This window comes from Armigeres subalbatus, unplaced genomic scaffold (genome assembly GCF_024139115.2).
Source record: "Armigeres subalbatus isolate Guangzhou_Male unplaced genomic scaffold, GZ_Asu_2 Contig515, whole genome shotgun sequence".
Lineage (NCBI taxonomy): Eukaryota > Metazoa > Arthropoda > Insecta > Diptera > Culicidae > Armigeres > Armigeres subalbatus.
In genome coordinates, this window is record NW_026943277.1 from 421,208 (window position 1) to 439,570 (window position 18,363).

The 18,363-nt window shown below is 36.0% G+C and overlaps 1 protein-coding gene across 7 annotated transcripts in view; it reads right to left on the reverse strand.

Moving 5' to 3' along the window:
- Window positions 1–18,363, reverse strand: part of LOC134204299 (syntaxin-1A) — a 93,540-nt gene that overhangs the window by 71,850 nt on the left and 3,327 nt on the right. For 4 of the 7 annotated variants that reach the window (XR_009977828.1, XM_062679117.1, XM_062679121.1 and 1 more), the window contains exons 2-5: window positions 13,806–13,879; window positions 13,553–13,736; window positions 13,382–13,455; window positions 13,138–13,275 (exon numbers count right to left, since the gene is read on the reverse strand). Coding sequence is in view for 5 of the 7 variants with exons in the window: in XM_062679117.1 (XP_062535101.1) it covers window positions 13,138–13,275; window positions 13,382–13,455; window positions 13,553–13,736; window positions 13,806–13,879 (470 nt within the window). In the remaining 2 variants the exon portion in view is untranslated. Of the gene's footprint in view, window positions 1–423; window positions 535–13,137; window positions 13,276–13,381; window positions 13,456–13,552; window positions 13,737–13,805; window positions 13,880–18,363 lie in introns of all 7 variants that reach the window. The other 3 variants (XR_009977827.1, XM_062679119.1, XM_062679120.1) reach the window with 1 other exon arrangement.

Here is an 18,363-nt window from a genome sequence, read left to right on the forward strand (position 1 = left end):
CACATGCATTATCAAATATAGTACATGCAACAAACATTAAACAATAAAAAGTTTATATGATGATAATCAAAACATGCAGGTTAAGTATAAAGTACATTGATTTATATATGGTTTAGATGTTTATAAGCCGTAACGAAATAACGTAAAAACATAATAATTTAGATTTTTTAAGATTCCAAAGCCACACACCACACGAAAGTGTGAAAAAAACAGTTATGTTTGTGGTTATCAGTGTGGATTAGAGAAAAGCGTGGAAACATTTTGGAAATCAAGGACGACGACGTATAGTTTTCACATCGACCAGGACGGGACAGGATGGATCAGGCGGCGGATGATTCGGGATTCGAATTCGGAACATAAAAATGGAAAGAAAAAAAGAAAAAAAAAACACACATTAGTTAAAAAGTCGTCAAATGTACTCACCCGGCGGGCTTTGCTTTGATATTTAAGCGCTTTCTTTGTGTCTTGCGTCGCTGTTTGGACATAATCCATTGCGTGTTCAACATGATATTCTATACGATCAATCATTTCACCCTGTTGAGTGGTAGATAGAGAGAAGAACGGCAAACGGTAGAGAAAAGGGGTGACATTCGGTATTCGATAAAGGGGAGGTGGGAGTCATAATTTCGGCGTGAATTTGAATAGTTCGGTCCCTAGTTGGTAACGTCAATCGTTGATCCTTGGCGTGTTTTCCTTGCGTGCGGAGCCGGTAATTGACGAAGAGATGTGCTGATTTCGACGATTTACCTCTCATTGATTAAATCTAGATGGGTATCGACTTTGCTACAGCATTTGGTTTGAGAGAGGGAATTACTCTAGCAATCAACAGTAGATCAACAAACAAGAAATGTGGGTTTTGTGTCTTCCAGATGCTATACTTAGTTATTACACACGAAGGAGCAATACATTTAAACAACATTATTTACACAACAGTAGCAACGGAGAAAGAGCTTGGGTAATCGATAGACAGGGAATGTACAGCGACGACGAATTAGACCAAATCGTAGAATGACGAAACTTGGATTTTTTCACTTCATATTGCTGGATTTTTTTTTTGATTGGTGTTTAGTATGCATTCATATTGTATTTAAACATATTCTTGCAAAATGAATTGCTATTAATTTCTTCACGAATTATCATGAATTGTTCATGTAGTACGATATCAGTTATTTTTTGAACAATTAATTGTTATCATTTTTATATTGTTTGGTTCATTTTTCTTTCTGAAAACATTTTTTTATATCTCAAGGTTCCAAATTTTTATATAAGAGTAAGTAATGTAACGCTTAATTAAATGTCAACTAGTCTAGTTCGATACATGTTTCTTTCTTATATAACCCAAAAATTGAATGAATGTTACTTCTTTATTGAAGTAACGATTTCATGGAAATTAAAGGATTATTCACCACCAAAAAATTATTAAACGTAAAAAACATACTCGACGAGGCATTTTTTATTGAAAACGTAGCAAAATATCAACGGATAAACCATTTTCAAAAAGTTTTATCTGTATGATGTCTAGGAAAATGATATTCATTTCTATTGGTTTCGAGTCGCCATCGCCAAATTAAAAAAAAAGAAAATTGATAATTCGGTCTCCAAGCAACACAGATTTGTAGTGCAAAGCCTTATTTGCACAGTGAGACCAGATCTCCAGTGCATTTTACAGTTTCATTCATTTACAAAGTAGGCGTAGAATTAATAGAACGCTAGAAGCGCTGTTTTCCCAGTTGATTCAAAATATACGCGATTTACGCGGGGGATACGTTCCGCGTAAAACCAAACCGCTTAAAAAACGTGCCAAAAACGACATCACACAAAATCGTTTTTTTTTTATGGTTTTTACATGTTTCCTAACCTTTAAAAAAAAAAACGCGTGAAAAAAAACTTTTGAAAAAATCCGCGTAAATCCCAAAATCCGCGAAAAAAATCGCGTAAAAGCGACCCGCGTAAAAAAACGCGTAAAAAGCGACCCCAGTGTATTTTTATATATACATATTTGCTGTTCGCGTGACTAACATTTAGGTTACTTTGACCTGGCAGCCAAAATACCGGTACTACAAGTGTCAAACCGATGTTGGTGATGAAACCAAACATCCAATTGAAGTTTGTTGAAGTATGAAGTCATGTTGAAATGACTACAGCGCCACTAACGTTCTAGTACTTGTGCTTCTACTGTTTTCCCATACAGCATTTGTGATCAACATGATTCAACCATAAAAACCGGGATTCTGCACAAAGAGTTCAATCGGTTCCTCGAATGTCAAATTTATTGTTTTTGTTTTTGATTGAATCAATTTCGTATGAAGGGGATTTTTACAAACTTCAGACAAATTGAGCGACAACCCGGAAATCGGAAAATCACAATTTTCAAAAATGCTGTTTCGCAAATCATTTGACAAATTATGTGGTCCTAAAGCTGTTGTTCCAGCTTTTGGATTCAAACAAAATCCAATACTTTCCTAAACACGATAAACAAGCAAAAAACATCTAAAGGAAACCAAACGCCGTATAAGGGAAGCGGCCCCAAAACGCCCCCCGGGGCAAAACGACTTTTGGGTATTCACTTATGTTTACCATGTTTGAGATAGCCTTACCAAAACTAAACGTAAAATTATGTAGGCTAGGAAAAACCCAAAATTTTCCACATTTTGACGAAACATCTAACATTTCGGGGAGCAACCGTCTAAGACCAGTTTAGTACTCTCCATTTAATTCCACTACGTTTTGTTATCTTTGCAGATACGTATTTCGACCACAACCGTGTGGTCGTCTTCAGTGTCTCGTACTTACGTACGTACGTAGTGGAATTAAATGGAGAGTACTAAACTCGTCTTAGACGGTTGAATACATTCCACTAAAAGAGCCTAAAATATTTTTTTCTGATTTCGAGGAAGCAAAACGCCCTAGTGGAACTAACCGACAAAGTACTACGCGTCTCCACGCACTGTGCATACCAGAATGCTGATTCGCCGACACGTGATGCGTTGTTCCCTAAAAGCTGCCGGCTAAAAGGCGTTTTGCCTCATGTTTCCGGCAACAAAATATCACCACTTTTTTAAAATGTGAAAATTATCAATATGATTGAGATTTTTTTCTAATGGCATCAGCTATATAGCTATTGTTTAACTGCTGCATGAGGTAGAAACACCCATGAAAATCGTTATAGCTAAGGCATAAAAGCAGTCTATTCTTAGCTAGGGCATATTCCCCTAACATTTTCTATGGAATCGCAACAATCTTAACATTTTTATCAAAGTACCAAAGTGATTCTCGAAACCCACAAGCAACAAGGTTCAATGAAAATTTAAAAAAAAATCACATCCTACACAATGAGCATGAGTATAAGCCTTACAATTCGTAGTTGTTACTCCTTCATGGACTAGAACTTGCAAAATTGTTCAGAGAACCATGTGAACGACGAACAGGAGTTGGAAAACTTCTAAACCCCACTAAACCCCACTTTTTCGAGATGAATTATTTTTAACACACGCTCTTAAAAACATACTTCTTCGAAGCACTTCTAAGTATGAAGAAACCTCTGAAAATGTCAAGATAAAAATACAAAATGGTATTTCGCAAATCCTTAATGCCTGAAGCTGTGCAATGCAATGTAATTTTTGAACGATCCTTTATCAGACAGTAACCTGTGAAAAGACCGATCACTATTCTCAGATAACTTTTTCTCAGATTTTACAATTTATTTGAAATTTTATTGAATGAAATGATGATTTGTTCAGTTGCCTGGAGGTCCTTCTAACATGACTGGGCACTTAAACCTTGTCTTGCGAGTAAATCAGCTTTCTTATTTCCTTCAATTCCACAATGGCCTGAGAGTCTTGAATTGAAGTCACAGTTAGACGATTTTCAACCTGGTACATACCTTCGCTGACCACAGGAGGTACCTCGGATCAGAATTCGTAATGACGGATGTAGTACAATTTCAATAAAAACTTCTTTATACAGTTTTTATTATTGTATGATTTTTCACTCAAAAACTTTGTATTGTACATAATATGCATGTCAATCAGTAAATAAAAGACTTTAATCTTCATTGTAATCTACCTGATCGCGCCAAAAAGTTGAAATTATGCTTAAAATTATGCTTCTTCAATTATACAATTATTTATATTTATATTAATAATTATCGCTGAGAGATGCTTTGGATTGTTTTGTGATGAATTTAAGGTTGTATCAAATCACTACTCGAAGGAACATTGGTAGACTCCATGAAATTTTCATTATCTGCTTTTCGCACATAACATCTTTTTACCTCTGAGTCAATTGCAAGATCGTCGTTGACTATGACAAACTAGAAAAGACGGAAACTCGAATAGCAAAATTGTAAGTACTCAAGAGCAAAAACTATTTTATTAATTATTTCTAGTGGAGAAATAATCATCTCTTTATCACTTTGTGGCGCATAAGTCTAAAAAGTATACACTTCCTTCTTCAAAGAATGATTTTTTCCGGAAGATATGATTCCTTTTTTCAAATAATGCATTTTCCCGGCATAACACAAGGGAGAATGTGTATTCTTTTAATTCTCAATGTATGCATTTATTCAGTTAAAGGAAAGGGAAGATATAATTCCTTCTTTCAAAGGATGCATTTATTCGGCAAAAGACAAGAGAGGATATGTTTCATTTGTTTAATTAAAGCAATTGCTCTGTTTAAGGCAAGGGAAGATATGAACCCTTTTTTCAAAGGTTGGTCAGGTCAGAAGGCAAAACACGACATGGTTCCCTTATTCAATTCAGACATTTGCGCAGTTTAAGGCAACGGAAGATATTATCCCTTATTGCATAGAATGCAGTTGCCCATCAGAAGGCAAACTACGATATGGTTTCTACTTTTAGTTCAGGCATTTACTCGGTGAAACGCAAGGTAGAATATGATCCCTTCCAGGGAATCAATTTTTCTGGAATGCGCGTGCGAAACAAGCGTCAAAAGCGTACCAACGACAAAGCTTTATTTTTGTCGGAGATAATAATGACAAAGATCCGAAAAATTGTGTCAGCAACAAAAAAGAAGACAATCTTGTCGCTAATTTTTCAACCCGTTGTTTTGCATTATTTCTTGAGCAAATTTCGGTTTTATGTTATCATAGTTTCTGCTTTTATGGAAATATTCGAGAATCGAACAATGATTACAACATTAGCATCGTATTTTCGGAAATATCAGAGCATGCAATGATTGATGACAAAGAGTATATTTTTAGGCGTTGCCCGAATATTGATTCCCTGACCCCTTCTTTTAAAGGATGCATTTGCCCGGCAGATGGCAAAAAACGATATGATGCCTTCCTCTAATTCAGGAATTTGCTCGCTTTAAAAATAAGGAAGATATGATCGCTTCTTTCAAAGGATGACAAAAGGTCCATCAGAAATCAAAACATGATATAGTTCCTTCTTTCAACTCAAGTATTTGCTTAGGGGTCGTACACAAATTACGTAAGCACTTATGGGGGGAGGGGGGTTTGTACTTTTTTTACGCACCACATAAAAAAAATCATTTGTATAAGAAAAATCTTACATGGGGGTAGGGGGTCGAAAAACCCAGAAAAAAATGATTACGTAATTAGTGTACGACCCCTTAGTTCAATGCAAGGGAGGGTATTATTCCTTCTTTCGAAGAATGTATCTCCCAGCAGACGACGAGAGAAGATATGGTTCCTTCATTCATAGAATGCATTTGCCCGGCAAGAAAGGATATGGGTCCTTATTCCAATTCAGGCATTTGCTTGGTTTAAGGCAAGAGAAGATATGATATGATCCCTTCTTGCAAAGGATGCATTTTCTCGGCAGACAGCTAGAGACGATATGGTACTTTCTTTCAATTTATGCATTTGTTCGGTTTAAAGAAAGGGAATTAATGCCCAGAAAAAGCCAGAAAGGCTATGACCCCTTCGTTCAATACAAGCAGAGAATATATGGCCTAATAGAAGGCCTGGAGTTCCATAATGTTATATACCAATAGACTCAGCTTGACAAATAGAAGTGATTTCAGCATGCATCAGTGCGCGAAAATATGATTTCTCTTTTAAAAAAAATTGTTTTTTCGTAGCGCATGAGAGAATACGAATTCCTTTCCCAATAAAAGGGTGAAATGGGCAAGTTTTCTGGCATATCCTTACATGAGAAACAAAACTAGCCACCAATGTCAAATTAATTGAATGCTGATTTATCTTCCCATTTTTACAGGAATCTTCTTTATTCTTAACTAGCAGACCCGCCGAGCTTTGTCTCGCCTCAAAGATGTTAGTCTATCTATTTTGTATTCACAAATTAAGTTTTAATGTTTGCTCGATTCGTTTGGCAGAGTAAAAGTCAAAACTTTTTTTTTGCATATTCCACATTGGGTTCCATTTGCTTGATTGACGAGTTATGCAGAAATATGAATTTCATTTGTATGGGAGCCCCCATTTCTAGAGCAGGAAGGGGTCTCGAACCATCTTAAAAACCTTACACAGCCTCAAAAACCACCGCATACAACTTTTCACGCCTACAAACAGGGTCAGACAAACAGAAAATCATTTTTACGTATATAGATTTGCCATGCCATACAATCCTGTTTCCAATTATCATGTATTGCCCTTATAGTGGAACCAACGTAGCTGAATGGCTCGGCAAGTTCAGTTCAAATAACAATCATGCCAAATGACTTTATGCCAAACGACTTTATGCCAAACAGGGTACAATCCTTTCAAGAGGCTCGGAAGCCTCCTTTCAAGAGGTTGAGAATCCTTATATTCCGGAGAGCCTTATATCCCGTTAGTTCCCGGATCCATTTTTCATATGGTCGGGGTTCTGCCAAACTGCACCAAACGGCTTTTTGACTGACTTGCGATAATTTGTTCATAAAAGGAAAACGGAAATCAATTCATACGTACATTTGCTGTAGGATATTCTCAGTTACGGGATTGAGGAACATCCAATAAGATTTTTAATCATCTTCTTCTTTTTCTTCTTCTTCAATGGCTCTACATTCCAACTGGAAATTGGCCTGCTTTTCAACTTAATATACTATTAGCATTTCCACAGTTATTATTTAAAAGCTTTTCTATGTCCGCCATTGCATGACTATGTGGCAAGTACAATTGGTACACTATGCCCAGGGAGTCGAGAATGTTTCCCACCGAAAACATCCTAGACCGGACTAAGAATCGAACTCGCCATCTCCGGATTGGCAATCCTACGCCTTTTCTTACAAGGCTACTGGAGACCCCTAAGATTTGTAATCAGGTAAATCTGTTAATCAATAAAACTTGGGCTGACAAAAAGTTATTTTTTTAATACGGTTGGTACGATTTGGCAGAACCCCGGCCATATATCCTATTATGCTTATTTTCATTTACAGCGAAAAAAAAGGAAGTAGCTCAATGAATGCAAAATCTCGAATCAGCGATGCCAGATCTACGGAAATTTCCGTAGATTTACGGAACAAACAAACAACATTCGAATCTCTTTGATTTATAGGATTACTTCTGCATAAGATTAACCGCATTTTACAAAGATGTAGAAATACAAATATACATCATCTTCCAAACTCAGATGTACATTTTCATTATAGAATTAGAGGCGAAAATATAGAGTTGATAGTTCCATTTAGATACGACAGAAATTTTAAAAAAATATATAGAAGTGGATTTTAAAAAGCGAGCCGTGGACAACTTTCGTTACGATTTGAATCGAACAAACTTCTGTCAAGCTTCCATTTGAAGAGAAAGGGCAGAGAGATAAATTTCCACGCTGATACTCCTTCCTCTCCCTTTCCTTAATGCCCTTTTTCTGATCGATCATTGACCGGATTACCACTGCCTAAAGTCCAATAAAGAATCACATTGAAAATAATTCTTGTGTATGATTCATGAAACTTGTAGCAAATAACAAATTCATTCAGTGATATCGAACATCCTATTTAAATTCTTGAATAACACTCTTGCTCTTGTGTTCTAATCCTGAAGCTAAGTTTAAACAGCCGTGTGTACAATCTTTGTGAAATTTAGGATTCTCCCTGAACCAGTCGGAAGTCAGTGAAGGAAGGTCCCACTGATTGAAAACGAAGAAGGTAAGCCTGCTACCCAACATTTGGTCCTTCGAACCGTATAGTTTTCCAATAATCCGGATCGAAGGACCATCATATTGAATTGCCGTACCCTCTTCAACATACAGAGAGATAATTATAGTGCGCTGCCATAAACGTAATTAATTTCAAGGCTCAAGCACACCCAGTCGTCTGGATTCTTGACTGCACAATTCATAACACAACTCAAACATTTATTAAACATTTTATTACATGTACATCATTACTTAAAAAAATATACTGGCGGAGTTCAACTGGAACAAAATGATGCACGTGACCCACTAAACTGAATATTTTCCCTCAAATTTGTTTTTTTACGCCAAAATTGTTCGTAAACATAATTTTTCGCCAATCCGAAACCCCGAAAAAAAATTCTAGCGAAATCTAGGAATTTTTAGGAAGATAGATTTGACATTTCAATGTAAATTCCTTCGAAAAACGCTTCAGGGATTTATCCGGAAGTTCCTTAAAGATTTTTTTTAGAAACTCCTTCAGAAATTCTTTTAGGAATTCTCTCAGAAATTCCTTTAGAAATACCATTCAAGTTCTCCTTCTGAAAATCCTTCAATAGTTCATTTGTAAATTCTTCCAAAAATACTTTCAGGGGCTCTTCCAGTAGTTCCAAATAATTAAAAAAAAAATCCGCCAGTAATTCCATTGCACATTCTTCCAGGAATACCTTCGGAAAAGTCCTTGTAAATTTCTCAGGAAGTTTCTTCGAAAATTTCTACGGGAAATCTATTGATTTTTTTTAAATTTTGCGTTTCGAACATTTTTTTTACCAATCTTTCGAAATACCTTTTGTAATTCGTTCGGATACTGCTAGAGCTTCGTCCTAGAATTTTCTAGAGAAAATTCCAAATGAACTACTGGATAAATTTCTAAATAAACGGAATTTTTCATGTAGCGATTTCCATAAAAAATAATTAAATAATTTCTGAATAAATTTCTGTAGATTTTTTGGGGAAATTCCTTTAATAATCCTTAGAAGAATTTCTGATCAAATTTCCGGAAGAATTCTTTACGTAACTTACTAAGGTTGTCCCATAAAAATTTCCGAGGGAATTTGTGGGAAGTGGAATTCTTAAAACTTCTTTAAGAAGTTTCTGAATTCATCTGCGAAGGATTTACCAAAGAAAGTCATGTCGAAATTTTAAAATGAATTCCTGAAATGGTTTTTGATGGAATATCTAGAGGATTTCTGTATATCTGTATAATGAAAGAATGCCTGAAGAATGTTTTTATTAATTCCTGGAGGTTTTTTCTATAGAATTTTTAAAATATTTACAGAAAAACGTCTAGAAGACTTTCCAAAGGGTTGCCGGATAAATCTATGAAATATATATTTTTTTTTTGCAAAAGTGGTCAATCGGAATTTTGCAACCTCAATTTTTTTCAATGGAATTCAATTCAATTGGAAGTTCGCCTGACACGTGTTTTTTTTTAAATACAGCTTTGAAGGACCTCCGTCAGCCTTCGCAACCCGGCCGAGTAGTTAAGTTACATTGTCTGTTTTAATCATTATGGCTGCATGGATCATTTCACTTTCCAATCCAGATTCTACCTCGTCTCTACTAAAAATATCCCTCCTGAGACAACTGTGCATAAGTGATCTTGGTCTCATCAGGTAATAAAGAATTTCGCACCCGCACTCCTTGAAAATCCGTAAGCAATCGACCCGCGCCATTATTGATTCATCAATATCTGTGCACACTGACGTTGAACGCTTAATCCCAAGCTCCAACTATTGGTTCCCCATTGCATGTTTGATTGGTCTTTGAATACAATAATTCCATTCAATTCAAAATGTTTAAATGTAATACAAATTTGAAAACACTGTTTCGCGAAATATAGATATAATAGTTTGACAATATGAACCTAAACCCTTAAAACATCCAGGCACTAAGTTTCATCATTCTACGACACGTCGACGCTGTCCGAAACCTACACATAAGCTCACGTTTGGAAGTTTGCGCCCGAATGGTTGCTCGAAACGCGTAGCCAAACAAATAAGCAGGAAACGTTACAGTCACAGTTTACAGTGGAGCGGGGAACATAGAATAGTAATCCCAATCATAACTTTTGTGAAATACAGGTCATTGCAGTGTATCATTTGCTGTCAGCAACAATTCGGAAAGGAGACAGACACATAGTCAAGAAACATGGCCATTAGGTCAAACACGTTGCTCTTACACGTAGGTAGTTACAATAGTTTGAAAGAATAGGACAGACAAATACAGAACTACAATCACGAGGCGTTACATCATCATTAGTCAGTGTGGTTCTTACTCTGGATGTTTACAAAACTGGCCTGGCAGCAACACAGCAACTTATTCACGATCCAGTTATCAGGTAGGCACGGTACATCAACAGACAGAGACAGTGAAAGAGTGACAGAGAGGGTATAGGACGACAACACACGCACACAGACAGAGAGAACATTCCGTCGATTCTGCTCGGGCGTTAGCTTTCGTGGGCGGTCGGTGCTACCTGTGCTACACCAAGCTTTCTTCCTGGCCGTCGTCTTCGATTATTCGCTGGAGCTGTGGGGAGCTGGCTTTGGCTTGGTGTGCGTGGAGCCAACAGGTAGCGTCGTCGAACGATGTAGTAAGCCTCCAAAGTAGCGCTTGAGGATCAACGCAAAGTCCTTGGACCCCCGCTTTCCCCCATCGGGGACGGGAGGTCACTTCTGTGTTGCATATGGCTCGATCCTGGGGGATCGGAGTCAGCTGTGTCGAACAACACCGTCGAAAACGATCCGGTTTAGGGAGTTTCGACGGTATTGGAACAGCTGCGTCGTTTGATAATGTTTGATGTACGGTTTTAAGGAAGTGCTCGACAAGCATTTTAAGGTGAACAGTTTCAAACTAATTGTAACAGCGGAGGAAATGTAATCCAAGCAATAATTAAAAACGAAAGGGTTGCAGTAATTAAGAATTGAATTGAAGCGAAATAGTCGGAAAACCTGATTATACAATGAGAACCTAAAAAGAATCCCCTGAACACCTTCGCTAGTACTTGATTGTATGGTCTGTATTTCAAATTGGGGTTCAGGTGAGTCGTTTTAGAATTTTCACAATACCTTTTCTTTGAAAAACTCGTTTGGTCTTTCCAGGCAAAATTTTTTATTTGATTCGCTTTATCGATTCTTTAACTTATTTAGGGACAACTTTCTCAAAGATCCCATATTTTTTTGTACGCCTCTAACTATTTTTAAAATCAAAAACAATAAAATCGAATCTGTACTGTTTTTTAAGTGTGGCCTAATATTCGCCCGATTTTGAACCAACATCAGACAAATTATACAAGACGATTCATACGTGCAGCATGATTTCAGTCTTCATTTTCGGTTTTCAAAACAGAGATTTTAAAAATATGGGTCCTTTGGAAATGTTGATCAAATAAGTAAGAAAAAAATAACTGAGACAATTAAACGGTATAAAGCTTTTATCTCGTTTCATTGTCTTAGTTGATTATTTGAGTTACTTACGATCAACATTCCCGAAGAACCCATATATTTTGAAAACCCTAAACTTTTTTATAAACAAAATGAAAAAGTGCTGCAGTGTGAAAGGGTCAGCAGAATTGACCGGAATTTGGAATTCGGTTAGGTCAAAATAAAAAAAGGGAATAACTTTTTAGTTTTAAACATTCAAATTCAGTTGAAGGCATAAAAAATATGGGTTCTCTGGAAAAGTTGCCAATAAATAAGTTGTAGCATCTATGAAAACATGACGGGAAAGGCCAATTTTACTGGAAAATACTATCCAAAATTTGAAGAAAAAAAACTGTTATTTGAATCACTCCGTTGATAGTACAAATAAGGCTGACAACATAAACAAGAAAAGGGAGGCAACTACAACACTGTTCACTATATGACTGCAACGATAACGACAATGATGCTGGATAAAGGAATGGGTCAGTAAAACTGTACCAACGAAACGAATGGTCGGATCACACAATTTAAAACGATGATGTAGGCAGTTAGATCTGTGCGAAATCTGTGGGGCAAAGAGTGAAGAGCGGCTGGCGCATCTTTTATTATCTCGCACTTTGAATGAATGTGCGGCGCGCGGTAAACACGCGGGATGATAAATAACGAGTAAATTAAATTAAACCGGCAGAGGAGCGAATAATAATTCGCACCAGCTCAACAAGCAGTTATGGGCGGATAGCGCCAACATTCGTTGCTGCTTGCACCACCGTCGAACTTTCGCACCGTCCGTCAGGCAAGGATCAACAAATTGAATGTTTCAGACGTGGTTTGCATCGAGATAAATGGAGCTGGACTATGGAATGCCAATTCGTTTTGTCAGACGAATTAGAAGCGCTGTAAAATTCGAAAAGAGTGGGCTCAAATTGTATGAAAAAAAAATTGGCACCTGGGTGATAGTTATTAAATGAATTTCCAGAAAACATTTTTCAGGTGTTTCCGTTTGTGAATAGCTTAAAAATTGCGCCACCAGCATCTTCCCACTCAAACCTCACCTGTTTTAAATCGCACAAATCTAATCAGCAGAAATAATGATAAAATGACCAGGAGGAAAGGGAAATTGCATCATATAGTGAACACACGCTATGCTATAGAACTACATACACGAACACAGAATCTGTAAGATCTACTGAACAAACTGGGATAAAAGTAGGTTGTTGATGCTGAGTGCTGCTTTTTTTCAGAAGCACCCACTCACTAACTTCCAATGTCTGTGACACAACACGTTCTACTCCGAATATACAGAACAGGGGTAATCTGGCTGAAGATTGTCGTATGGATTTTGTGTGTCTTACATTTACTTATAGGTATAGTTGTTTCCTCGATGTAAGAGGTGCGCTGTGATATGGTGCTTCTGCCACCGATCGTTCGACAGTCACAAACTTGCAACATGCAGTCTCCCCCCACCCCCTTGGATGAGGATGCTGCATGCCACCAAGACGTATCTGTGGCACGGTCGGTTCGGTCGGCAAAATTCATCGTCATCATCATCAAGGACTTGAGACAGAGAGACTCACCGGGAGTCGCCGAGGCATAATAGTAATTGAATTCCACTTTACCTGACTCTCGACGAGCATCGCCATATCCATGAACATATCATGTAGCTCCCTAATTGAATTCTCCAATTTTATAATATCTGCATGCCGTGCTTCGATATCGGCAAGCGTTTGTTTTGCTTGTTGGGTTTCCATGATAATCTGCGCGGTCGTGGATGGGGAAGAAACAAAAGCGGGAAATACGAGATTAGTTCAACACTGACACCGGTCCACGGTGCTTCGCCGTCACAGGAAGACGCGACATTACCCCTTGCGTGAACACTGCGGAATTGCCCTGCTCCAACATCTCCTCCAGTTCTTCGTTTGTCGTCGCTCTACCCGCTGCAAAGATAAACGAACAACGTCGTCGTCGACGACGACGACGCCGGTACAAGTTAGAAGCTCGCCCGGGACGGACAGGAAATCACGGGTCACTTACTAATTTCCAATTGTCGTTGTATTCTTCCTTTGCACCGCTCTCGGTAGTCAGTCTGGGTCCGGTTGTACTCGGTCATCACCTCGACGAATTTGCGTGACAGCGCCGAGTGCTGTGTCTTCCGTATCCTAAGATCGGCATTGGACTTGTTCGTCTGCTCCTCCTGCTCAATGTTCTGTTCGATACCCTGCGGAAACGGAACGGAACGGTTAGTTTACTGTGGTTTGGGATTTCGAAGACGGTATTCCGTGCTTACCTTGAGCTTCCCTCTTACTCTGTTGGCAGTTTTTTTGATATCGGCCATTAGGTCTTCGAGTTCCTGTTTGGTTTCTGTGGGATAGAAAAATAATCACTCTTGGGTCGGTGCGCAAATGCTGGTAGGTATGAACACTGTGTGCTATATTACGAAATAATTTTGACCCACTATCATGTTATGCTTGCTTGAAGTCGAAAATAAAACTATTTAATTTCTCGACAGATAACTAGTGCCTGTTGAAAAATTGACTACACGAAAACAGTATCATGATTGAACGAAAATGTTCTATCGCTTGAATATCTATCTGAAAGAAATTAAATTTATGTCAGTATTTTAGTGAAAATTCTACACAAAACTGGAATGATAAATAATTTTATCATACTTCCCTACAATGGGAGAATTCACCCCCTGGAACTTCATGAAAGACTGTAAATATCCCAATATCCTAAATTCATGAATTTTCAATTATCAAATTTTTGAATTCCTATAAAAAAAATCTACGTTCTTAAATTTCTAAGCCACTAAAATCCTTTATTCTCAAATTTCCTAATTTTTACATTCCAATATGTCTTAAATTCTGAATACCCAAACTCCAAGATTCCAAAATTCTTAAATTCCCAATTGCCTAAATTCCTAAATTCTTGAAATCCAAAATCTTCAAAATCCCAAATTTATAAATTGTCTAATTCCTTTATTCCTAAGTTCCTAAATTCCTGAAAATCTAAATAAATTCCCAAATGCCAAAATACCAGATTTCCTGAATTCCTTAACTACAAAATTCCTATTCCTAAACTCTAAAATTTCTGAATTTCTGAATCCTAAATCCATAAATTCTTCAATTTCCAAATACCTAAATTCCTTAACAATTCCTAAATTTCCCAATGCCCTAAATTCCAAAATTCTTGATTTCAGTATTCCAAAAAATTCTCTAGAGTCCCTAGGTCCCTAAATTCCCAAATTTCTAGTGTTCCAAATTTTTATGCTCTTAAGTCCCTAAATTCCCAAATTTCCAAAATTATAAAATTTCGAATTTTTTTTCAGTATTTCGAAATCTCTTATTTCCAAAATTCCTAAATTACATGATTCTTTAAATCCTACTTTCCAAAATTTCTAAATTACTAAAATCCTAAAATATGAAACTCCAAAATTCCCACCTGATTTTCTTTTTTTATCTTTGTTTAAGAAATTTGCAGCCCGGCGCAATTCCTCAATTCCTTAGTTCCTTAATTCCTTAATTCCTTAATTCCTTAATTCCTTAATTCCTTAATTCCTTAATTCCTTAATTCCTTAATTCCTTAATTCCTTAATTCCTTAATTCCTTAATTCCTTAATTCCTCAATTCTCCATTCCTTAATTCCTTAATTCCTCAATTCCTTAATCCCCAATTTTATTCCTTAATTCCTCAATTCTCAATTCCTTAATTGCTCAATTCCTTAATTCTCAATTCTTAATTCCTTAATTCCTTAATTCCTTAATTCCTTAATTCCTTAATTCCTTACTTAATTCCTTAATTCCTTAATTCCTTAATTCCTTAATTCCTCAATTCCTTAATTCCTTAATTCCTTTATTCCGTAATTCCGTGATTCCTTAATTCCTTAATTCCTTAATTCCTAAATTCCTTAATTCCTGTAATTCAGCAATTCCTTAATCGTGCATTCCTTAATTCCTAAATTCCCAAATTCCCAAATTCCTAAATTCTCAAATTCCTAAATTCCCAAATTCTCAATTCCTTAATTCCAATTCCTTAATTCCTTTTAATTCGTAGTTCCTGGAGTTCCTTAGTTCGTAGTTCCGTTGCAATTTCGTAATTCTTAGTTTTGGTTCGTAGTTCCTTGGTTGTAGTTCGTAGTTCCTTTTGAATTCCTTAATTCGTAGTTCCTTAATTCCTTCATTCGTAGTTCCTTGATTCCTTGGTTCCTTGATTCGTAGTTCGCCTGTTCGTAGTTCGTAGTTCCTTAATTCCTTAATCTTAATTCTAAGTTCGTAGTTCTTGAATTCCTTAATTCGTGATCTAGAGTTAATTCCTTGAGTTCGTAGTTCGTAGTTCGTAGTTCGTATTAGTTCGTAGTTCCTTAGTTCGTAGTTCCTTGACCTTAATTCATCGTAGTTCCTTGGTTCCTTAATTCCAATTCCCCACCCCAGTTCTTAATTCAATTCAATTCCTCAATTCCCAATTCCTCAATTCCTCACCCCAATTCTCAATCTCAATTCCTTAATTCCTTGATTCCCAATTCCTTAATTCCTTAATTCTTAATTAAATTCTTAATTCCTTAATTCCTTAATCTCAATTCTTAATTCCTTAATTCCTTAATTCCTAATTTCCTTAATTCCAATTCGTAATCTTTAATTCCTTAATTCGTAATTCCTCAATTCCTAAATTCCTTAATTCCTTAATTCCTTAATTCATTAATTATCAATTCCTTAATTCCCACCTTAATTCTAATTCTTTAATTCCTTAATTCCTTAATTCCTTAATTCCTTAATTCATTAATTCCTCAATTCTTTCCTTACCTCAATTCCCAATTCCTCAATTCCTTAATTCCTTAATTCCTCAATTCCCACCTTAATTCCTCAATCTTAATTCCTTAATTCCTTAATTCTCAATTCCTTAATTCAATCTCAATTCCAATTCCCACCTCAATTCCTCAATTCCTTAATCTCAATTCCTTAATTCCTTAATCTCAATTCCTTAATTCCAATTCCTTAATTCCTAATTCCTTAATTCCAATTCCTCATTTCGTAATTCCTAATTCTCAATTCCCAATTCCTTAATTCCTCAATTCTCAATTCCTCAATTTCCTTAGTTCAATTCCTTAATCAATTCCTTAATTCCTTAATTCCCTTAATTCCTTAATTCCTTAATCATAATTCCTCAATTCGTAATTCCTCAATTCCTTAATTCCCACCCTTAATTCCTTCTCAATTCTTTAATTCTTTAATTCCTTAATTCAATTCCTTAATTCCTTAATTCCCACCTTCAATTCGTAATTCAATTCGTAGTCCCTCAATTCCTTAATTCCTTAATTCCCAATTCAATTCCTTAATTCCTTAATTCCTCAATTCCCTCAATTCCTCACCCTTAATTCTTAATTCCCACCTTCTCAATTCCTCAATTCCTTAATTCTCAATTTCAATTCGTAATTCCTCAATTCCTCAATCTCAATCTTCGTAATTCCCCAATTCCTTAATTCCTTAATTCCTTAATTCTCAATTCCTTAATTCACCTCAATTCCCACCCTCAATTCCTTAATCTGATTCCTTAATTCCCAATTCCTTAATTCCTTAATTCCTCAATTCCCAATTCCTTAATCTCCTTAATTCCTTAATTCCTTAATTCCTTAATTCTAATTCCTTAATTCCCAATTCCTTAATTCCTTAATTCCTCAATTCATAAATTCCTTAGTTCCCATATTCCTCAATTCCTTAATTCCTTAATTCCTCAATTCCTCAATTCCTTAATTCTCAATTCCTTAATTCCTCAATTCCCAATTCCTTAATTCAATTCAATTCCTTAATTCCTTAATTCCTTAATTCCTTAATTCCTCAATTTCTCAATTCCTTAATTCCTTAATTCCTTAATTCCTTAATTCCTTAATTCCTTAATTCCTTAATTCCTTAATTCCTTAATTCCTTAATTCCTTAATTCCTTAATTCCTTAATTCCTTAATTCCTTAATTCCTTAATTCCTTAATTCTCAATTCCTTTTCCAATTTCAATTCCTTTGTCCTAAAAACTTCTAATTTGCTAAATTTGTGAACTCCTGAATTCTTAAATTCCTAAATTTCAAAGTTCCTAAATCACTGAATTCCTAAATTCTTGAACTTTCAATTTCTTAAAATCCAAAATTCCTCAATTATTGAATGCCTTAAATTCAAAAATCACTAAATGCCTAAGTTCCTTAATTCCTCAAATCATCAGTTCTCAAATTCCTAGATTCCTGAATACTTGAACTCCTCAATTTATAAATTTCTCAACTCCTCAATTTCTTAGTTACTAAACACCTAAGTTCCCAAATTCCTAATTTCCTGAATCTTCAAATTCCTAAGTCCCAAAATGCCAAAATTCCTAAAATCCTAAACTCCTTAATACCTAAATTCCTTAATTCCAAAGTTCTCAAATACCCAAATTTCTGAATTCTTAAATTCCTTAACTAGGCAATTCCTACGTTCCTAAGCTTTTGAATTTTTAAATTCCTGAATTCGTAAATTACTTAATTCTTCAATTTCTCTACTCCTCAATCTCTAGATTCCTGAATTTCTAAATCTCTAAATCCCTGATTCCTAAATTCCTGAAAGCCTGAATTCTTAAATTGCTTTTCCGCAAACGTGACCTTTACGTAGTTTTGTTGTGTAGGGGTTATCACGCCTATCTAGAGAGTAGGAGGTTGAGTGTTCGAGTCCCTCCAAGACACGTGAATTCTTTTTCGCAAATTTCATATCAATTTGTTCATTTCGATGCATGTGCTGTGCAAAGTGCACAGAGATATTAACCAAAAAAAATGATTTTCGTACGGCTGAGTTGCAGAATAAAATGCAATTTAAATTTCCTTCATTCCTTA